Raw genomic sequence first — 19,482 nt, 5'->3', positions numbered from 1 at the left:
TGAAAAAAAATAATCATGGACATGGCCTAAAGGGTAAAAAATAGAAGAAATACCGTGTCAAGGGAATCAGCGCCAAGATCAGCAAACTTGGTCTGAGGAGTAACAGTGTCCTCTGAAACGGACAGTTGCTTTGCGATCGTGCTTTGAACAGTTTGTAGTGTCTCTGGTTGAGCCTGAAAGGAAGAACAGCCTTTCTTACTTTGGCATTTATGGTAAAAAACCTCAACCCAAGTGTTAAAAGCCCTGCCTTTGATGACTATGTGAACAATTTATTGCAATGTAAAGAAACCATAAGAAGCTAAATTTCAGGTAGGAAAGATCCAAAGCAAGTCCAATGTAAAGGAGTTGTATGGATCAATCCATGACTTCAACAATAGTCTCATGTTAACGAGGCAAGTAGTTAGGGAGCATGATATCTTACTATGGAACTTGAAATTGTAGTCTTGAAGCAATTTGGGTGGGAAGGCGATCTCTTTGTTGCCTTTGTGAACTGAATCTTATGGGCAAGCTTTAGTCCACCAACTAATGCCACTCTCTGCAAAAGTTTTCGACTGCTCAGAATCGCTGATAAATTCGCACCCCTTTTAACATGAATTGTGGCTGACTTCAACGCTTTTTGATGTCAATTCAAGTTAAAGGGGTGCGAATTATCTCACAGGCGGTGCGAATTTATCATCACCCTTATAAAAAAGAAAGAAAGAAGGAAATTCTAGAAATATGTCTCCTTTCCACATCTGTTGTGGTGATTAGATTAGTGTAACTTACAATGGTTGGGAAGCTGTTACGGGGGCACCTAGTGCCGGCGGCCGGCATAGTAGTTGAAAGAGTGGAAATGGGAGATGGAGAGATCGAAATAAGAGCTGCCATCTTCTTCTCACAATAAAGAAGATGAAGAGCTCTAGTATAGAGAAACCCTCTTAGGCTAAAACGATTGACAAGAGATTTGCATTGGGGTTGGTACATATATATAGCAAATGGCACTTTACTTAACCAACGATGGGTGATATTACCCAGGTTGTGTTGTATTTTGGTCATTCCAACCGGGCGGTCTATACAATGTCTTATGTTTGCTTCTGTTTGTATTATAGAGGTTTTATACAGCACACTAGAGTGTCATTATGTTGATTAGGGTTTAGGGTTTAAAGAATGAACAATTTGCCATGTAACCATGGTGCGCAATGGTGCAACCGTTGCGAGCTAGGAAATAGTATCACGATATGTCTCCCATCTCCATCACATCTCTGTCATTTGCCTATCTTTAATAGTAAATGTACATCCCAAATGGCTCATGAACTCATGTGTGAAAGGAGTGTCACCAGGGAGGGTAAAACTCATGTGGAAGAAGTAGAGTGCTTAATTGGCTAAACTAGGCCAGAGAGGCCTGATTAAGCTTGCACACATTAGTAGATCGATTATTATCCATTTGATATAAGAATTGGGCCCACTGAGTCATCCTATGATGGTCCATCTGAGCGCAATGGTCCGGATCGCCAAGCACATAGAGTGGCAGGGGGCGGAACTACGTATTCCCGGAAGAATTTTAAAAAATCACGATTTTACCGCCACGATTTTATTAAAGGGAATTGATATTTCCACCCCCCTGCAGTGAGGATACGCCCCACTGTTGACGTGATTTGACGTCAAAAAGAGTTAAAGTTGCCCTAACAAGGGGGTGAAAATATCAATTCCCTTTATTGAAAGGTTTCTCTTTTGCTAAACGAATTCGTGTTTTAGAGGGGCCTCAGTGTATTTTTTCGGGAACTCTTCATCTCCTCCTCTTTTCCTTGAGCGCTCAAGAAAACAAGAAGGGTTTCAGGGAAAAAATTGCTCGAGTTGCTTCAATCTCCGCCGAAGAAGAAGAAGAAGAAGAAGAAGGAGAAAATGTTAGTTCTATTCATTTCCTTTTTCCCCACATATTTCTAATGTTTCTGATTATTTTCTGTTCTTTTTATTTCATTTTTCTTCTAGGGTTTATCAGTTTATGCTTCGGTTTTTTCTAGGGTTCTTTTTTTTTTTTTTGAAGAGGAAGAAGGAGAGAGATTTGAGCCTTGAGAGGGCCGATTGAGATGAGGGTTGAAGATCTGCGGTGATTGAATAGAGGGGTCTGGACCAGTAACAGTTTAACACCATGTTTGGCAGCATGAAATTTTTTTTCCATGGAAAAATAGTGTATAATGTGGTGAGAGAGGGGTAAGGAGGCCGCAAGCAGACTTTGCCAGCGATATTTCCAAGAGAAATTTTTTCTAAATTCAGGCATGGCATGGTTGTGGAGAAGCCAGAGGAGATTGTTCATATTCAAACGATTGGTATAGAAGAACCTTAGAATTAGAAATTCGGGAAAATCATTGAGGGTCATTAAAAAAAAATCAAGAAATAAAAAAACCCAGAAAAACTTTTCCTTGAAAAATCATTTTTCCGTAATTTTCTTTTCTTTTATCTTAATTGCGTTCCATCTTCACACCGACCTAAAGACAACTTTCTTTCTCCTTCCAGTTCCAGTGCCGCTATTCTGCCCATTCGATCTCCCTCAAGGTATGTCTCTCCTTCCTGTATTCTTCTTTTCCCCTCTTTTTCCTCTTTTTTATGGAGACAAGTTGATTTTCTTTTCATGTTTTATACATATTCCTGTTAAAAAAATTTAATCCATGTTTTTTTTTACCTTATCCAATTTCTTGCCTTGAAAACCCTCTTCCAAACCCACCAGCCTGATATAACCATCTTTTAGGTCTTTACAAATCATTATAGAAAGAGAAGAAAGCAAAAATGGGGTCTGTCTCTCATGACAATTTTACAATTATATTATTACACACCCGTAAAATGCCAAAATTTGGATGTTTAAGAGTTACGTCATAGAACTTAAAGTAGAGTAGTAGCAATAGCCAGTTTGGCTAATGTCTCAGTTTATCTCCAATACAATTTTAGTTGGTTTACCAACTTCATAATTCATATGGCCAATACCAAGATTTAGAGCTCTTGTTCTACCCAATAAGAAACAATAATACATGTTGCAACTTCTCATCATCCCACTTGTTTCTATGGATCAAATTGAAATTGGCATTGCATAGGTTTCTCCCTCTGACCAAGTGCCTTTAGATGGCAACTTTTTCATACTTCAATCAGATTCCGATAGACACTCTTTACCGGGATACTGAATAACATCTCCAAATTATCACATACTCCTTTGGTATCTTCTAACTTTATTATTTTGGCTAACAGTGTTATCTCCTATATTTTTAATTTTGAATTTTTTTTTTTTGTTGGATTTTGGATAATTTGGATGAGCTTGTTAAAACAGAGTCTTGGGAGATACACACACACATACATATATGTGTCTGTGTGGAAGGCATTGGAGAAGGCGTTATTTGTGTGTGTAAAGCTGTTGGAGAAGGCATTATTTAATCCTTTTATACTTTAGCAGTCCCCCTCACGTGTGGCCCCTCTTCTTCTTCTTTTTTTGGGTTGGCCTACATGTGGCACATGGGGGGGCCTCTTTTGGGTTGGCCATTACATGTGGATTTTTAATATCAATGAGGTTTTGAACCTAGGGCAATTGCTCTGATACCATGTGAAACAAAAAATTACTCCAAAATCCTAAGCTATTGGAGAAGGCGTTATTTAAACTTTTATACTTTAACAAAATATATATATATATATATAGAGGAAACTGTTGGTGAGCTTAAGCTCACCAAACTTATGGTGAGCTAGCTTGCCCAATCACATGGGGGCCCACTTTGTTAGGATGATCCAAACCATTCATTTGAAAGTCCCTTACATAGATGGGGGGTGTACCAAAAATCAGCTCCATAGGATCATCCTAACCCCTCCATTTGTGGAGGACAAAAATGGACAGACCCAAATTTGCCCCATTTTTGTCCTCCACAAATGGAGGGGTTAGGATGATCCTATGGAGCTGATTTTTGGTACACCCCCTATCTATGATAAGGCCTTGCAAATGAATGGTTTGGATCACTCCCCAAAATGTGGGACCCATGTGATTGGGCAAGCTAGCTCACCATAAGTTTGGTGAGCTCACCAACAGTTTCCTCATATATATATATATATATATATATATATATATATATATATAGAGAGAGAGAGAGAGAGAGAGAGAGAGAGAGAGAGAAAACGGTTCCTACACATATGTGTAGATAAGTTATCTACACACTAGCTTAAAATACAGTGGGGGCCACATTATTTGAGTGATCCAAACCATTCATTTTTAAGGCCCTCACATAGATAGGGTGTCCATAAAAAATCAGATCCATAGGATCATCCTAACCATTCGAACTGTGGAGGCAAAAAATGGACTAATTTGTGAAGGTCTAAAGACATCCATTTTACCTCCACAAATTGTAGGGTTGAGATGATCCTATAGATCTGATTTTTTGTAGACACCCTATCTGTGTGAGGGCCTTTAAAATGGATGGCTTGGATCACCCAAACAATGTGGGCCCCCACTGTATTTTAAGCTAGTGTGTAGAGAACTCTCTACACATATGTGTAGGAACCGTTTTCTCATATATATATATATATGAGGAAACTGTTGGTGAGGTTAACCAAATTTATGGTGAGCTAGCTTGCCCAATCACATGGGTCCCACATTTTGGGGAGTGATCCAAACCATTCATTTGCAAGGCCTTATCATAGATAGGGGGTGTACCAAAAATCAGCTCCATAGTATCATCCTAACCCCTCCATTTGTGGAGGACAAAAATGGGGCAGATTTGTGTCTGTCCATTTTTGTCCTCCACAAATGGAGGGGTTAGGATGATCCTATGGAGCTGATTTTTGGTACACCCCCCATCTATGTAAGGGACTTTCAAATGAATGCTTTGGATCATCCTAACAAAGTGGGCCCCCATGTGATTGGGCAAGCTAGCTCACCATAAGTTTGGTGAGCTTAAGTCACCAACAGTTTCCTCATATATATATATATATAGGGAAAGGTGTGCGTACTCGGTCGAGTAGATAAGCTTATCTACTCGGTCGGGTTAAAAACAGTGGGGGCCCACATTTTTGGGGTGATCCAAACCATTCATTTGAAAGGCCCTTACCTAGATAGGGTGTCCACAAAAAATCAGCGCCATAGGATCATCCTAACCCATCCAACAGTGGAGGGAAAAATGGGCAGATTTGTGGACAAGCTGTGTTTGTCCATTTTTTTCCATTTTTCCCTCCACTGTTGCATGGGTTAGGATGATCCTATGGGGCTGATTTTTTGTAGACACCCTATCTAGGTAAGGGCCTTTCAAATGAATGGTTTGGATCACCCCAAAAATGTGGGCCCCCACTGTTTTTAACCCGACCGAGTAGATAAGCTTATCTACTCGACCGAGTACGCACACCTTTCCCATATATATATATGAGGAAATGGTTTGTGTGCAGCTGTGCATGGCTGCCACAAACCATAGGGGGGCCACATTTTTGGAGGGATCCAAAGCATTCATTTGGAAGGCTCTTCCATGGATAGGGTATGTACCAAAAATCAGCCCTATAGGATCATCCTAACCCAATCAAAGTTGGAGGGGAAAATGGACAGACACTGTTTCTGCCCATTTTTTCCCTCCACAAATGGCAGGGTTAGGATGATCCTATAGGGCTGATTTTTGGTACACACCCTATCCATGGAAAGGCCTTCCAAATGAATTTTTTAGATTCCTCCAAAAATGTGGCCCCCCATGGTTTGTGGCAGCCATGCACAGATAAGCTATCTGTGCAGCTGTGCAGCTGCACACAAACCATTTCCTCTCTCTCTCTCTCTCTCTCTCTCTATATATATATATATATATATATATATATGAGTTAAGTGAAGCTACACATACGTGTAGCTAACTTAGCTACACCGACGGCTTAAAATACAGTGGGCCCACATTGTTTGGGTGATCCAAATCATTCATTTGATAGGCCCTCACATTGATAGGGTGTGCCCAAAAAATCAGCTCCATCGGATGATCCCAACCCTTCAAATGTGGAGGAAAAAATGGACAGATTTGTGAAGGCTTTTACACGTCCATTTTTGCCTCCACAAATCGTAGGGTTGGGATGATCCTATGGAGCTGATGTTTTGGGCACCCCCTATCTATGTGAGGGTCCATCAAATGAATGGTTTGCATAACCGAAACAATGTGGGGCCCATTGTATTTTAAGGCGTCGGTGTAGCTAAGTTAGCTACACGTATGTGTAGCTACACTTTTCTCTCTCTCTCTCTCTCTATATATATATATATATATATATATATATATATATATATTGTAGAAAATTTAGAAAAAGATAAATGTTGGGTTTTTGAGAACATTGGTGGGCTTGTGAAAATTAATGTTTTGTGTTTAGGAAGGTGAATTTGGACAATTTGGTTGTGTACTTTATATTGGATGCTTCCCTGTTTTTTTTTCATATTCATTGAACAACGTATGTGCATTACATTGTGGATATTCTGCTTACCAGCAGAGGAGCTATATGGTGTCCGCTTATTATTTTCAAGGAAAAATACTGGAGGCAAAAGTATTATTGGGGTCGAGTGGTTTGCTGATCTAAACTATTCATTTGCTAGGCCCTATAGTGGATGGGCTAATTCTCCTGCATCTCACAATACTAAATCTCTGATTCATGGAGATTTTTGCTCCATTATCTTTATGAGTTCATTAATCATCCATTCCACAAGTTTAATTGTTAGGATCGTCCAATAGTGAATCTGTTTTGGCTATGGCCTATGTACAGCAGGGACCAACAAATGAATGGTTCAGATTATTGAACAAGTGTCCCCACCGGTACTTTTTCGGCTCCCACCCTAATTTCTCTTGGGAAAAGTAGGTTGGGACACCATGTAATTCGTCTACCCTATCAATGCTCTTAAATGTTTTAATGGTGTACTTTAACATGTAACATTGCAGGTTCTAGCTGTAACGATTATGTTCAGATCTAAACTTGCACAGGTTGGGTTTTGGATGGTCAAGGATTCTAAAATAGGTACTTTCTTATGCTCCTAGACTCTAGTTGCCTTTTCTAACTCTGCATTCAACACCAGATTACACAAAACACACACACACACACACACACACACACACACACACACACAAACACCCTACACACACGGGCTCATATATTTATATAAGGGTGATGATGCTTCCTCTTTTAAATGGCCATTCCACCCCCTATCAAGGTGCAATATGTTGATTTTATGAATCTTCTAGATGAATATGTTGATTTTCTGGCCATTCTATACAAACCTATCCCTTTTGAATCTTCTAGATGAATGCCCGTTAACTTTGATTTTCTGAAATCTGTCCTTTGTCTTGTCTATCTGATTACTGCTTTAAGCTTTAACATTTTATCCTTAGCTGGTGAAATACTCTACCAACACCAATAAATGGTCACTCAAAATGTGAAGGGAAAATTCTCTAAAGCTTAAGCGGTAAAATGGATAATAATCGAAGGCAATTCTCTAAATGTGTAAAATGGACAAGAGAAGGAGCGGAAATTCCTTGGAAACTTGCAAACGTATTCTAAGAAGTGCTAGATAGACTTATAAAGGACACCACATTCATTTCAGTCATGTTAGGAGGGAAGCTAATGCAGCACCTGATAGACTAGCAAATGAAGGAATTACGACGGGAAATTATGTAATTAGAGATCATATGTGTGAGCTTCATAGGTCTTAATAGGTCCTACTCCTACTTGTAGCCAAGGTTTTAAATTTCGACCGAAATCCAAAATTTCAGGTTTCGGTTGAGACAGAAATCGAAATCCACTTTAATCAAAATGGTACTATATTTTGAAATTTCGTCCGAAATTTAAGGGATTTCACCCAAAAATCTTGATTCTTAATGATTCTTTAATATTATCCCGAAATTTCAGCCGAAATTACCGAAATTTTGGAAATTTCGATCGAAATCCCGTACCCTATAAAATAGCCGTATAATGATTTCGTCATATTTCACCGAAATTTCGGTTTCGGTGAGGACCGAAACGCATTCCTAAACCGAAATTTAAAACCTTGCTTGTAGCTAGCTAGCTTATATGTTTGATGCTGTTTTGTTTTGTTGCCTTTGTTCATCTTGATAGGCATTTAGAGATCATATGTGTGAGCTTCACAGGTCTTAATAGGTCCGGTCCTACTTGTGGCTAGCTAGCTTATATGTTTGATGCCGTTTTGTTTTGTTGCCATTGTTCATCTCAATCAGGCATTGTTTCTTGACCTTTCTATCATCAATGAAGATTTCGTTGCTATTCTCTGTTCGGGAAAAGAACTGAATCAAAAAAGAAAAAGAAAAACATCACTTGGTATTGAGAAAAAGAGAAGCTGCATCCAAAAAAAGCAACAATAACTGACACTCTTGCCTTGACACTCTTGCCTCTCTACAGCTTTAAAGGCTCAAGGAGAATGTTCAAAATTTCTTATTACTTCTTTCAAATTCCATAAATATTATTGTTTTGAGTTTTGATTCCTTACAGATCTCTCTCCTGAAAGAGCTACGTCAACATATTGCACCTTGAATTGACCCACTTTCTTCATTTGTGTTGCTTTAACTTCTTTTTACTTTTATTTTTGCATGAAAGAAGCTATTTAAGTTTACTGCATGGTTTATGTGGTCTCTCTCCCTTCTTTTGACATCAAATGTTTCCTTTTTGGCAGGTCGATTCATTTCTGAAACTAGAACGGAATATTTGCGGGGATCTTCTAGTCCTCTACAACTTCTGGTTCGTCATATTCTCTCTGAGTACAACAAAGTCTTCTTTTTCTTTGAGCAAAACATACTGTTTTGTGAATATTTATCTAATTGCCTGACTTATTTATTGAGCCGATACTGTTCTGGTGACCACCTACTTCTGATGTTGTTCTTGGCCATCTGAAAACCATTTGCTTCTTATTTTTTATCATATGCCATCTGGAAACAATGTTCTTGCATAATTCTTATCTGACGTCTTAGCTTTCATGTCACTACAATAATTTGAGGCTTAGCATATTTGGTTGTTTATCTCGGCGTTTTCCTCTGTGATGAGCTTGATATCTTTATAGAATATGGCAAATGTGTCAGCCAAGGGTTATTGATTATTCATTTAGGTTGGAACACAATGGGTTGTATAGAATGGCGATGTGACTGCCTTTGCCTTTGATGAAGTAATTATGGGAGAATTGTAAAACAGTATTGTTATTTACAGTTCATTTCCAAAGCAAAAGTAAATGTCTTTGTCGCATATTGATGTCAGTCATGCCCTTCGGGCAAGGTTATCATCGCATGATTTAAAAGAACATGTTGGTAAGGGTATGGGAGGCTTGTGGATCTCTTTTTTTTTTTTGTGGGGGTTTACCAAGAGATGAAGAAGTTGGGATCAGATGTGTGATACGGATATGGGGAGATGGCACCCTTGTAAGACAAGAAACTTCGCAATGAATAGAATATGCCTCCATGATGTTTCGTTGAATAGATATTGCCTCCATGATGTATGCTGCTAATGGAACTGGTAGGGATTTGGGTAGTTCCTTTCTCATATTCCCCTATGATTGAATCTCCTCATTTCCATATTGCAACCCTGTTGGGTTGGAGCTGAGCGCACAAAATTAAGACAGCCAAACAATGTGGTAGCCACGGCCTTTTACCTTTTTCTAGTATCATCCATCTTCTTGTATTCTAACCCTTTCTATCTTGAAATGCTATTTGACAAAATCTCCAATCGCAAACAACCATGAAATTCAAGTATTTCTACCTTTATTTCCAGAGCCACATTTATTTTTAAGAATACGAGCAAGGCGAACCTCATTAAATCGACCTTGACCAGCATGATGTTAAAAAGGAGCCCTAAGCCCCTTCCAAGAAAACGAGTTGTTCTGATACCAACTGAATTCAAGTGCAAATTCAAGTTCTCAATTGAAGACAGGGGGGAGTTGTTGCAAATCCAAGCTACTGGATTCCGAGATGCTCGATTGAGTACCGATTTCACTGAATTTCGAGTTGAATTGAGTGAGTTATGGTTGTTCAATCAGAGTAGGCCAGAAATCAGCACGCCGAAAACAGACGAGTTTTACAATTTCTGTCATAACTCTCAAAATACTTTTCAGTGTCGTTTCTTTCATTAGAAACTAGGCTCTGAGCCGCTCGATCGAGTACCAATTTCACTGAATTTCGAACTGAATTGAGTGAATTATGGTCGTTCAATTAGAGTAGGCCAGAAATCAGCACGCTGAAAACAGACAAGTTTCACCATTTATGACATAACTCTCAAAATACTTGGAATTTTCCGGTGTCGTTTCTTTCTGAGAAACTAGAAACTTGTCTGTTTTCGGCTGATTTCCGGCGTGCTGATTTCTGGCCTACTCTGATTGAACGATCATAACTCACTCAATTCAACTCGAAATTCAGTGAAATTAGTACCCAATCGAAAGACTTAGAGTTTAGTTTCTAATGAAAGAAACGTCACCGAAAAATTCCAAGTATTTTGAGAGTTTTTTTTTTTTTTGAACAATATGTAAGTATATACTTGATACACCTCAATGTACCTTATTTTTTCCTCAATAAGGTTTTTTTTTTAATGATATCTAGCACTATTAAGTTTTTTTTTTTTTTGAAGCAGTAAGAGAATATATTAAGAACCGAGCTGGTTCGAACAAGCTACATAAAGAAAAACAAAATACAATATCAAGGAGGTAAATAATCAAACTGTTCCAAGCTTGGGCGAAAGACACCACTCCTAGCGAGAGAGTCAGCCTCTGAATTAGCTGACCGTCTCACGTGCCTAAAGGATAAAGCCGAAAGAAGATTTAAATCATTGAGTTCATCGAAAAGAGATAGAAACCGCCAAGGAGGAGAGACTTCCCCCCGAAGCCAGAGAATAACATTAGATGAGTCCCCTTCCACTATCACCTTATGAAAGACAGACGGATCCAACAGTTTAAGCCCACAATGGGCAGCTCTTACTTCCGCTTCTGACGAATCCGCCACTCCAATAGGGCCCGAGAAAGCCCAGAGAACATCCCCCTTGGAATTACGACATAATCCCCCAATGCCTGCGACCCCAGGATTACCAAGAGAGGATCCGTCAAAATTCAGCTTTATCCATCCATCAGGAGGAGGGATCCAGCGTTGAGAAGTTTTAGGTTTGGAAACCCCCTCATTGCTAATAGACAGCCATCCTTCCCATAGAGCATACGGAGAGACGAAATGGAACAAAGGAAGGCTTCGGGCCCAGGAGATAACCGCAGAGATGATAGATATAAATACCGAAGAAGAGGATTTCGCGACGCCCTCAAACACTCGTGAGTTGCGTTCCTTCCAGATGAACCACCAAGCAGCCACCAAGCACAGTTTCCACAGCAGCTTACCCTTTCTTTTCCAGGGGCACCATTCCCAACTAGTAATGAAGTCAGAAATAGAGAAGGGAAGAGCCCAAGATACTCCAAAACGAGAGAAAACAGAACCCCAGATATCTCGAGCAAACTGGCAGTGAATCAATAGATGATTTATGGATTCACCCGCCGAGTAGCATAAAGGGCAGTGGTTGACCAAGATCATTCCTCTTGACCTCAGGAAATCGATTGTCTGGATACGTCCGCGACAGACAGACCACGCAAAGAAGGATATCCTTGGGGGGGAAGGAAACCGCCAGATCGATGCAAAAGGAGCCTCTACTTCACTGCGCACCAGCTGACGGTAAAACGATTGAACAGAGAAGACACCAGATGAGCATCCATGCCAAATACGGAAGTCAATCCCACTCTTCTTAATATAACATCCTTCGAGCAAGGCCATTAACTGAAGAACTGAGGGCAACTCTCTATCAAAAAAATGGCGACGGAACTGCGGTTTCCAAACCACATCTGAGTTGATCCTTTCAAAGCAATCCGCCACCCACCCCGCTTTTTGAGAGGAAACGCGATAGAGATCAGGGAACATTGAGATAAGGGGGGCTGCTGGACACCACGGGTCGGTCCAAAATCGAATTCTGTCCCCGACATGAACTTTATACCGAATTCCTTTGGAGAACTGATCCTCTATCTTCAATATATCCCGCCAGACAGTGAGACCTTTGAATCGAAATTTATCAGCAGTGCACCAATGTCCTTCCTTCATCCCATATTTACTCCCGACTACTGATACCCATAAAGCCGAGGGTTCGGACCCACACCGCCACAGCCACTTACCCATTAACGCCGAGTTAAACTCTCTGATTCTTCGAATCCCTAAACCTCCATTTTTTAAGGGGAGGCACACAGAGCTCCAGTTAACCAGGGGAATGCCACCAGAGATACGAGAGCCTCCCACAAAAACTGTCTTTGAATTTGTTCAATTCGGAGAGCGACACTTACAGGGCATTTGAAGAGGGAAAGAAAATAAATTGGAATATTCGATAATACTGCTTTGATGAGCACTACTCTCCCTCCTTTCGAAATCAAATTTCGTTTCCAGGAATCCAGTCGCCGCTCCACTCGATGGATGATTGGGTTCCAGAAAAGCTTATTCGGTCTACCCACCCCCAAGGGAAGGCCCAGATAGGAAGTAGGCAGAGATTGAAGAGGGCACCCCAGGATTCTTGCAAAAACTGCGGCTTCAGATGCGACAACATTGATTACATATAAACCAGATTTAGAAAAGTTTGATCTTTGGCCCGTTATCAGCTCATAGCACCTCAATATAGCTTTGAGATTCAGTATCTGAGATGCAACTGGAGCGCAGAATAGCAACGTGTCATCGGCGAACTGAAGGAGCGACACCTCCACTTTACGACTCCCTATCAAGAACCCTTCAAAAAGACTCAGCTTCCTACCTTTGCGCATAAGCCGGGATAGAGATTCCGCTATAATGACAAAAAGAAATGGAGATAGAGGATCCCCTTGCCTGAGCCCCCTGGATGACTTAAAAAAACCTTTGGGAGAGCCATTGATGAGAACAGAGAACCAAGCGGAGGAGACACAAGATCTAATCCATCCTCTCCACCTTGACCCAAAACCCATTTTTCCGAGACTATAATCCAGAGCCTCCCACTCGACCCGATCATATGCCTTTTCCATGTCAAGTTTACACACAACTCCACCTTGACCACTCCGCCTGTATGCATCGATAGCTTCATTGGCTATAAGGGAGCAATCCAGAATTTGTCTTTTATGAACAAAAGCACTTTGACTATCAGATATTATGGAGGGAAGGACTGATTTGAGCCGGTCTGCCAGTACCTTTGCCAATACTTTGTATAGACACCCGACGAGACTTATCGGGCGAAAATCCGAGACCTTGGATGCCCCCTCGACTTTTGGAATTAGAGTAATGAAGGTTGCCCCAGTTCCTTTGTCCAAAGCAAGCCCGTCAAAAAATTCTTGGAAAAAACACATAAGATCCAATTTCACCACTTCCCAACAAACTTGGAAAAAGGCTAGACAGAAACCATCCGGACCCGGCGCTTTATCTTTACCCAAGGAGAATATGCCTTTCTTCACTTCCGACTCAGAAAAAGGCACTTCTAAGGAAGCAGCATCCCCCAAAGTCAGTCCGGCAAACTCCACCTCTTGCGGAATAGGGCGAAGGGTACCATCTGAAGAGTACAGAGCCTGGAAAAAGTTAAGAATTTCTGCTGAAATCTTCTCCTTATTAGAGACACTCTCCCCGGCCACTACCAGAGATTCAATTCGGTTCCTACGCCTATGTGCACTAGCCATAGCATGGAAGTAGGCAGTGTTTTTATCTCCCTCTGCAATCCACTTTACGCGAGATTTTTGACGCCACGTAATTTCTTCCTGAAGCAGTAAGCGATTATGCTCAATGCTCACCCGACCCAATTCCACCCAGTCCTGATCCGAAGCAAGACCGCTCTCCCCCAATGCTCAAGTATTTTGAGAGTTGTAGTGAAACTTGTCTGTTTTCGTCGTGCTGATTTCTAGCATACTCTGATTGAACGACCATAACTTGTTCAACTCGGAATTCAGTGAAATTGGTACCCGATCGAACGTCTCGAAGTCTAGTTTCTAACGAAAGAACCGCCACTGAAAACTTCCATGTATTTTGAGTTATGACAGAAATGGTGAAACTTGTCTATTTTCGGCGTGCTGATTTCCGACCTACTCTGTTTGAACGACCATAACTCACTCAATTCAACTTGGAATTCAGTGAAATGTATACCTAATCAAACATCTCGTAGTCTACAAATTTCACAGAAGGCCATAAATCAGCATGCCAAAAACAGATGAGTTTTACCATTTCTGCCAGAGCTTTCAAAATACTTGGAATTTTTCAGTGCCGTTTCTATCGTTGGAAACTAGACTTCGAGCCGTTTGAATTGGGTACAACTTTCACTGAATTCTGAGTTGAATTGAGTGAGTTATGGTCATTCAATCAGAGTAGGCCAGGAATCAACACGCTGAAACGGACTAGTCTCACCATTTCTGTCATAACTCTCAATATACTTGGAATTTTTCAATGTCGTTTCCCTCGTTGGAAACTAGACTTAGAGCCGTTCGAATTGGGTACAAATTTCACGGAATTCCAAGTTGAATTGAGTGAGTTATGGTCATTCAATCGGAGGAGGCCGGAAATCAGCATGCCGAAAACAGACGAGTTTCACCATTTCTGTCATAACTCTAAAAATACTTGGAATTTTTCAGTGCCGTTTTTTTCGTTAGAAACTAAACTTCGAGCTGTTCGAATTTGGTTCAAATTTCAAGAAATTCTGAGTTGAATTGAGTGAGTTATGGTCGTTCAATCAGAGTAGGCCATCTCTGCCAGATGTGGGACTGAACTGCTCGAAACTCCACTTCAATAGCAGAACCAAAACTAAAGAGGAAGTCAAGCTTGATAGCAGAGGCATAAGCACCCAGAAATTTGATCATAAAAAACAATTCATTAGAAAGAAATGTTGTTGTGTTGTGATGGACTGTAAGGTTATTAATATCCGCAATCGGCTCTCAAATAAAGAAACTCGTACTCATACTAATTTCTTTTTATCGGTGAGCTGGGATCGAACCTGGGACCTCAAGGTTGAGAAACAAAGCCTCAATCAAAACTCATACTCATACTAATTCCGCTTACATTCTGACTCAAAACCTTCTACTTTCTACTTAAATTCTAGTTTTTGTGACTTGGAACGTTCATGCATAGAATCTTATATTTGATTAGAAATATCTGCTTATAAGTGGGTGAATCCGCAAAGGTGCTTGTCAGTAGATGTCCTTTGCCACTATTTTTCGATAAACATCTGATGGAACTGTTTTGAACTTTTGGTGCTCGATACCTATCTTTTTAGTTTGTCACACCATCTTCTGGTCTATGAGACACTCTTTCTTCTACTCCGCATTTCATGAGAAGTCTTTTTTCTCCAGCCTGCTTACCATGAGAATGAACTCTTCTTCTCTTTATTGATTTTTTTCCATCTTTATTGAAAGTAAAAAAGAAAAAAAAAATGCCATCCCAGCATCGGATGCAATGCAAATTATTACATATAGCGCTCGGTATGCTATTCATGCACCTTCGTAAGAATCCAGATCTAGAATTTAGATATGGAACAGATTTTGAAAATCTTGTGTTTAAGGATATCTTGTCTTCCATTTAGCTTTATGGGCTTAAATTTCCTTATGATTTAGATGTATATTGATTGTTTTGGTCAGATCCATAATCAAGTTATTATCTTAACCACATAATTTTGATCTCCTTTTGAAGTAACCGTAAGATTATGTTTCACCTCAAAGGCAAAACTAAATGTTGTTAATGTTATTTTTCAGAAAAAACATCCATTTTCTACCACAGCTGCGGATAAAGCTCATGAGGAAGCAAATCAAGAGAGAGAAAAGTAAGTTCACAATCTTTTACATGGACAATTGTAAGGATATTGCCTTCTCTCTCTCTCTCTCTCTCTCTCTCTCTCTCTCTCTCTCTCTCTCTCTCTCTCTCGCTCTGTTTTTTGAATGGTGTGGAATATTGCCTTCTTTCCGTTTTCATCCACATTAATTCTTGATAAAGTTCACTTCATCTCTATTTGGTTGTTAGAATGTTGTATTTGCTAATTTGCCATTTTGTCTACCCTTTTTAGGGGTGCTTTTTTTTCTTTTCTTTTTCTTTTTCTTTTTTTTGAGTAGTTAGGAGTGCTATTGTCTTAATTTCTTTATTCTTTTTATTTTCTTCATCCCTTACGTGTTTTTCTTTTTTTAAGTGTAAAACATCATTCACCAGTGCACATGATTGTTTGGATGTCATGTTCATTTGTTTGTTGACTATGTTTTTTTTTCCATTTTCTTGATAATTTTTTCCTTTTTGTACTAATGAATAACTTTGTTTTCAAGAGTTTAAATCATGGTTGCTAATTTGAACAACGAACTTTGGAAGTGAAACACAACATGGAAGTGGAAAACATATAGAAAAAAAGAGGGAAACGAGAAGCGGGGAAGCAATAAAAAAACTGAGGGGAAGCGCATTGAGAAACGTCGTAGAAACTCATTAGAAATGTTTCAGAAATAATAGAGAAACATGAAGGGAAACAAGAGAAAAATACGTGAGAAATTTGCACCTAATGTCTTTTTGTTTTTATTTTAGTTATTTTTACCTTATTTACCTTAATTTTTTCTTTTAATTTCTAATTCCTTAAGTTTTTGTGTATTTTTGTGCATGTTTGTAGATTTGGAATTTGTATGCATAAATGCATGCATTTATAATGTTTTCATAATTTTCATTTCAATTACAGGCTTACGTAAATGATATATTTATGTTCTTTACATATTTTATTTTTTAGCAAAGTTTTTACTTATGTCTATTTTTAATTACTATATATACTATTGTTTTCCTTTTTCATATGTATTCCAATATTTTTAAAACTTTTTCCGTACGTTTAGCAGTTGTTTCCCACATGTTTTACATATGTTTCCCATGCGTTTCATACGTGCTTCACATAAGTTTCCCATGTGTTTCTACATAAAAAGGACAATCCATTTTCTTAAACAATGACATGTACACAGGCAGGTGTCGGCATGTTTATTAAAGGAAAACCTCAATATACCCTTTTCATTTTAGCATTATTTCTATAGTAAATATGGCTTGCAATGACTACTATGTTCTTTTTTTTCATGGCATTTGTCTCACTGTAGGGCTATTTTAGTCTTGGTTTCTTTTTCTTTGTTTTTTAATTTTTTTGTTAACTTTTAAATTGAAAATTATCATTTATTGTTTATGTTGTTGGACCAATGTTGAAAAACTCGCTGACTTTAGTCGGTCAAGAAGAAGTTCTATGTGCTCTATCTTTTCTAGCAACTACGTGGATTCTTTAGAGTGAAGGGAACAATAAAGTTTTGAAGTTGTCTCCAAATCGCCTCACTTTCTCTTTATTAAAGTCATTGCATTAATCATAGCTTGGGCAAAATCCCTCCCTTTATTTCACTTTCCTTATGGGAGGGTTTGAAGGAGATTTGTTTCAGCGTAGCCATAGTACAACAGTGCCAGGCTCCTCCTCCTGGGAGTTTGAAACTCAACTTTGATGGCTCTATTCTGGGAAATCTGGGGCCAACAAGCATAGGAGGTGTTTTAAGGGATTCCAGGGGCGATGTAATTTGGGTTTTTTCTGGGCCTATTGGAGAAACAGATGCGAGTGAAGCAGAGGCTCGAGCCGCTTATCAGGGGATTATTCACCTGTAAACGGAGTCTTTGGAGCGTGTGATCGTGGGAGGTGATTCCTTAAATGCAATTAGATGGCTTAGTTTGCTCAGTTCTTTGATGAGATCCGTGATAGATTGAATGGTGCCTCTTTATCTTTTATGTATGTAAGAAGATCGGCCAACGGGATTGTGGTTAGGTTAGCCAGGGAAGGAGTAGATAAACAAAGTCTAGTGCTTTTTTTATTTCCTTCATAACTGGGATGTATCTTTCTTTCGTTTTTTTTTTGTTGTCTGCTTTTTATTTTATGTATTTGTTGTTTCTATGGGGTTGCTTTTTATTTTATGTATTTGCAAAGAGGGCGAGCCTTTGCGCAATGGTAAGGTTGCTCCATTGTGACCTGGTGGTCACGGGTTCGAGTCATGGAAACAGCCTCTCTGCAAAGCAACGGTAAGGCTGCGTACATCTAGCCCTCCCGAGACCTCGCAATGGCGGGAGCCTTGTGGACTGGGCTGCCCTTTTTTTTATTTGTTGTTTCTATGTGGTATACTTTCTTAGTCACCCTTCTTATTTAATGAAATCTGCTACCGTTTTAAAAAAAAGGTACTTTTGACCTCATTTCCTTGGGTCTCTTATTTTGTGCATATTTGATATTGAGATAAGAAAAATTGGCCTTTAGATACTTGAGTTTGGTAAGGTTTTTAGTATGTCAGTTTCTAGCTGTCAAGTTTTGTGGCTATTTTACCAGGATAAGGAACTCTATTATCTTTGTTATTTGATGGATTGAATCTCTAGTTACTTCATCATGCAAGCACTTTTGACTGGCTATTTTTGGTAACTGTGCAGAATATCTGTGACATTTGTTGACAAAGATGGAGAGGAGAAGGTTATTAAGGTTCCAATTGGAATGTCAATGTTAGAAGCAGCCCACGAAAATGACATAGAACTCGAAGGTAAGCATTCTCGGCACAGCTTCACGATGAGTTGTTACTGTTTCTTAAAACTTTCCATCAAAATGGCATTATCCTTTTTGGATAATAAATCATTTGGGAGTAGTGTTTAAAAATTCAATTTGAACTTTTGAAAATCAGTGCACAACAGAAGCTCTTAGACACAAAAACTTTGGTAGGTATCTCGACCGAGTTAAAAGTTAACTTGAGCTTGTGCCCGATGATCGAAACTTTGCTTGTAGATAACTGGGAATTCATTGGCCTTCTGACTTTGTGCTTAGCATTAGTGCAAACAGGGATATATTTAAAACACCAAAATGAAATAAGACATTAGTGAACCTTCTGATGTAATTGCAGGAGCATGTGAAGGATCGCTTGCATGTTCCACATGTCATGTGATTGTAATGGTATGTTTTCACTAATTCATGTTATTATTATGAGGTATTTGGGATGTCTTAATAGTGCTTAGGTATCATAGTGCTTCATGACATACTCTAACCAATGAATCTCTTGTGTAGGATATGGAGCACTACAACAAGCTGGAAGATCCAACAGATGAGGAAAATGATATGTTGGATCTCGCTTTTGGGCTTACAGAAACGTGAGCCTATCTTAAAACCCATGATTAAGTTATTGATTGCTGTCAAATAGTTTTTGAACTTTGTTTATGTGGTTTTTGCAGGTCCCGCTTAGGCTGTCAAGTGATTGCAAAACCCGAACTTGATGGTCTCCGCTTGGCGCTGCCTGCAGCTACCAGAAACTTTGCGGTTGATGGGTATGTGCCAAAACCGCATTGAATATTTGCATCTTGTGGAACTTTGATCATATAGCTTATTGAGTGTAAATCATGCATGCATGCCAGTTTTGTAGCTTCTCCCTCTCGGATTTTTGGGCTTACACATTAGTGCTAACAAATTAAAAGTTTGTGTTTAACACTTTCATAATTTATTTCATTACAATATTGACCTTTATAA

General features: G+C 39.3%; 3 protein-coding genes across 4 annotated transcripts in view; 2 read left to right on the top strand and 1 right to left on the bottom strand.

Annotated features, from left to right (window-relative positions):
- LOC143864061 (acyl carrier protein 4, chloroplastic-like) overlaps window positions 1-1,024 on the bottom strand; it is a 1,961-nt gene extending 937 nt beyond the window's left edge. The window contains exons 1-3 of the mRNA XM_077374881.1: window positions 766-1,024; window positions 422-535; window positions 54-173 (exon numbers count right to left, since the gene is read on the bottom strand). Of these exons, the coding sequence (XP_077230996.1) occupies window positions 54-173; window positions 422-535; window positions 766-963 (432 nt within the window). The 5' untranslated portion in view covers window positions 964-1,024. The remainder of the gene's footprint in view (window positions 1-53; window positions 174-421; window positions 536-765) is intronic.
- LOC143863243 (uncharacterized) overlaps window positions 1-8,697 on the top strand; it is a 20,980-nt gene extending 12,283 nt beyond the window's left edge. For both annotated transcript variants that reach the window (XM_077373915.1, XM_077373914.1), the window contains exons 11-12: window positions 6,891-6,966; window positions 8,633-8,697. In XM_077373915.1, coding sequence (XP_077230030.1) covers window positions 6,891-6,897 — 7 coding nt within the window. In that variant the 3' untranslated portion in view covers window positions 6,898-6,966; window positions 8,633-8,697. The remainder of the gene's footprint in view (window positions 1-6,890; window positions 6,967-8,632) is intronic.
- LOC143863244 (uncharacterized) lies at window positions 1,717-19,482 on the top strand. Its single transcript, XM_077373916.1, has 9 exons — window positions 1,717-1,883; window positions 2,494-2,532; window positions 6,891-6,966; window positions 8,633-8,697; window positions 15,701-15,768; window positions 18,405-18,511; window positions 18,866-18,915; window positions 19,027-19,109; window positions 19,191-19,482. Exons 3-9 carry the CDS (start codon window positions 6,909-6,911, stop codon window positions 19,303-19,305), a joined length of 546 nt encoding a protein of 181 aa, XP_077230031.1. The 5' UTR covers window positions 1,717-1,883; window positions 2,494-2,532; window positions 6,891-6,908; the 3' UTR covers window positions 19,306-19,482.

Source organism: Tasmannia lanceolata, unplaced genomic scaffold (assembly GCF_043159265.1).
Source record: "Tasmannia lanceolata isolate RefF3 unplaced genomic scaffold, GAP_Taslan_0.1 ptg000044l, whole genome shotgun sequence".
NCBI lineage: Eukaryota > Viridiplantae > Streptophyta > Magnoliopsida > Canellales > Winteraceae > Tasmannia > Tasmannia lanceolata.
The sequence above is the reverse complement of the archived record's forward strand: the minus strand, read 5'-3'. Positions and strand labels throughout refer to the sequence as shown.

Coding starts and splice junctions, on each gene's coding strand:
- LOC143863244 (XM_077373916.1), top strand. CDS start 6,909: ATGTTCAGATCTAAACTTGCACAGGTTGGGTTTTGGATGGTCAAGGAT. Junction 8,698..15,700: donor CTAGTCCTCTACAACTTCTG/GTTCGTCATATT, acceptor GTTATTTTTCAG/AAAAAACATCCATTTTCTAC. Junction 18,916..19,026: donor CATGTCATGTGATTGTAATG/GTATGTTTTCAC, acceptor TCTCTTGTGTAG/GATATGGAGCACTACAACAA.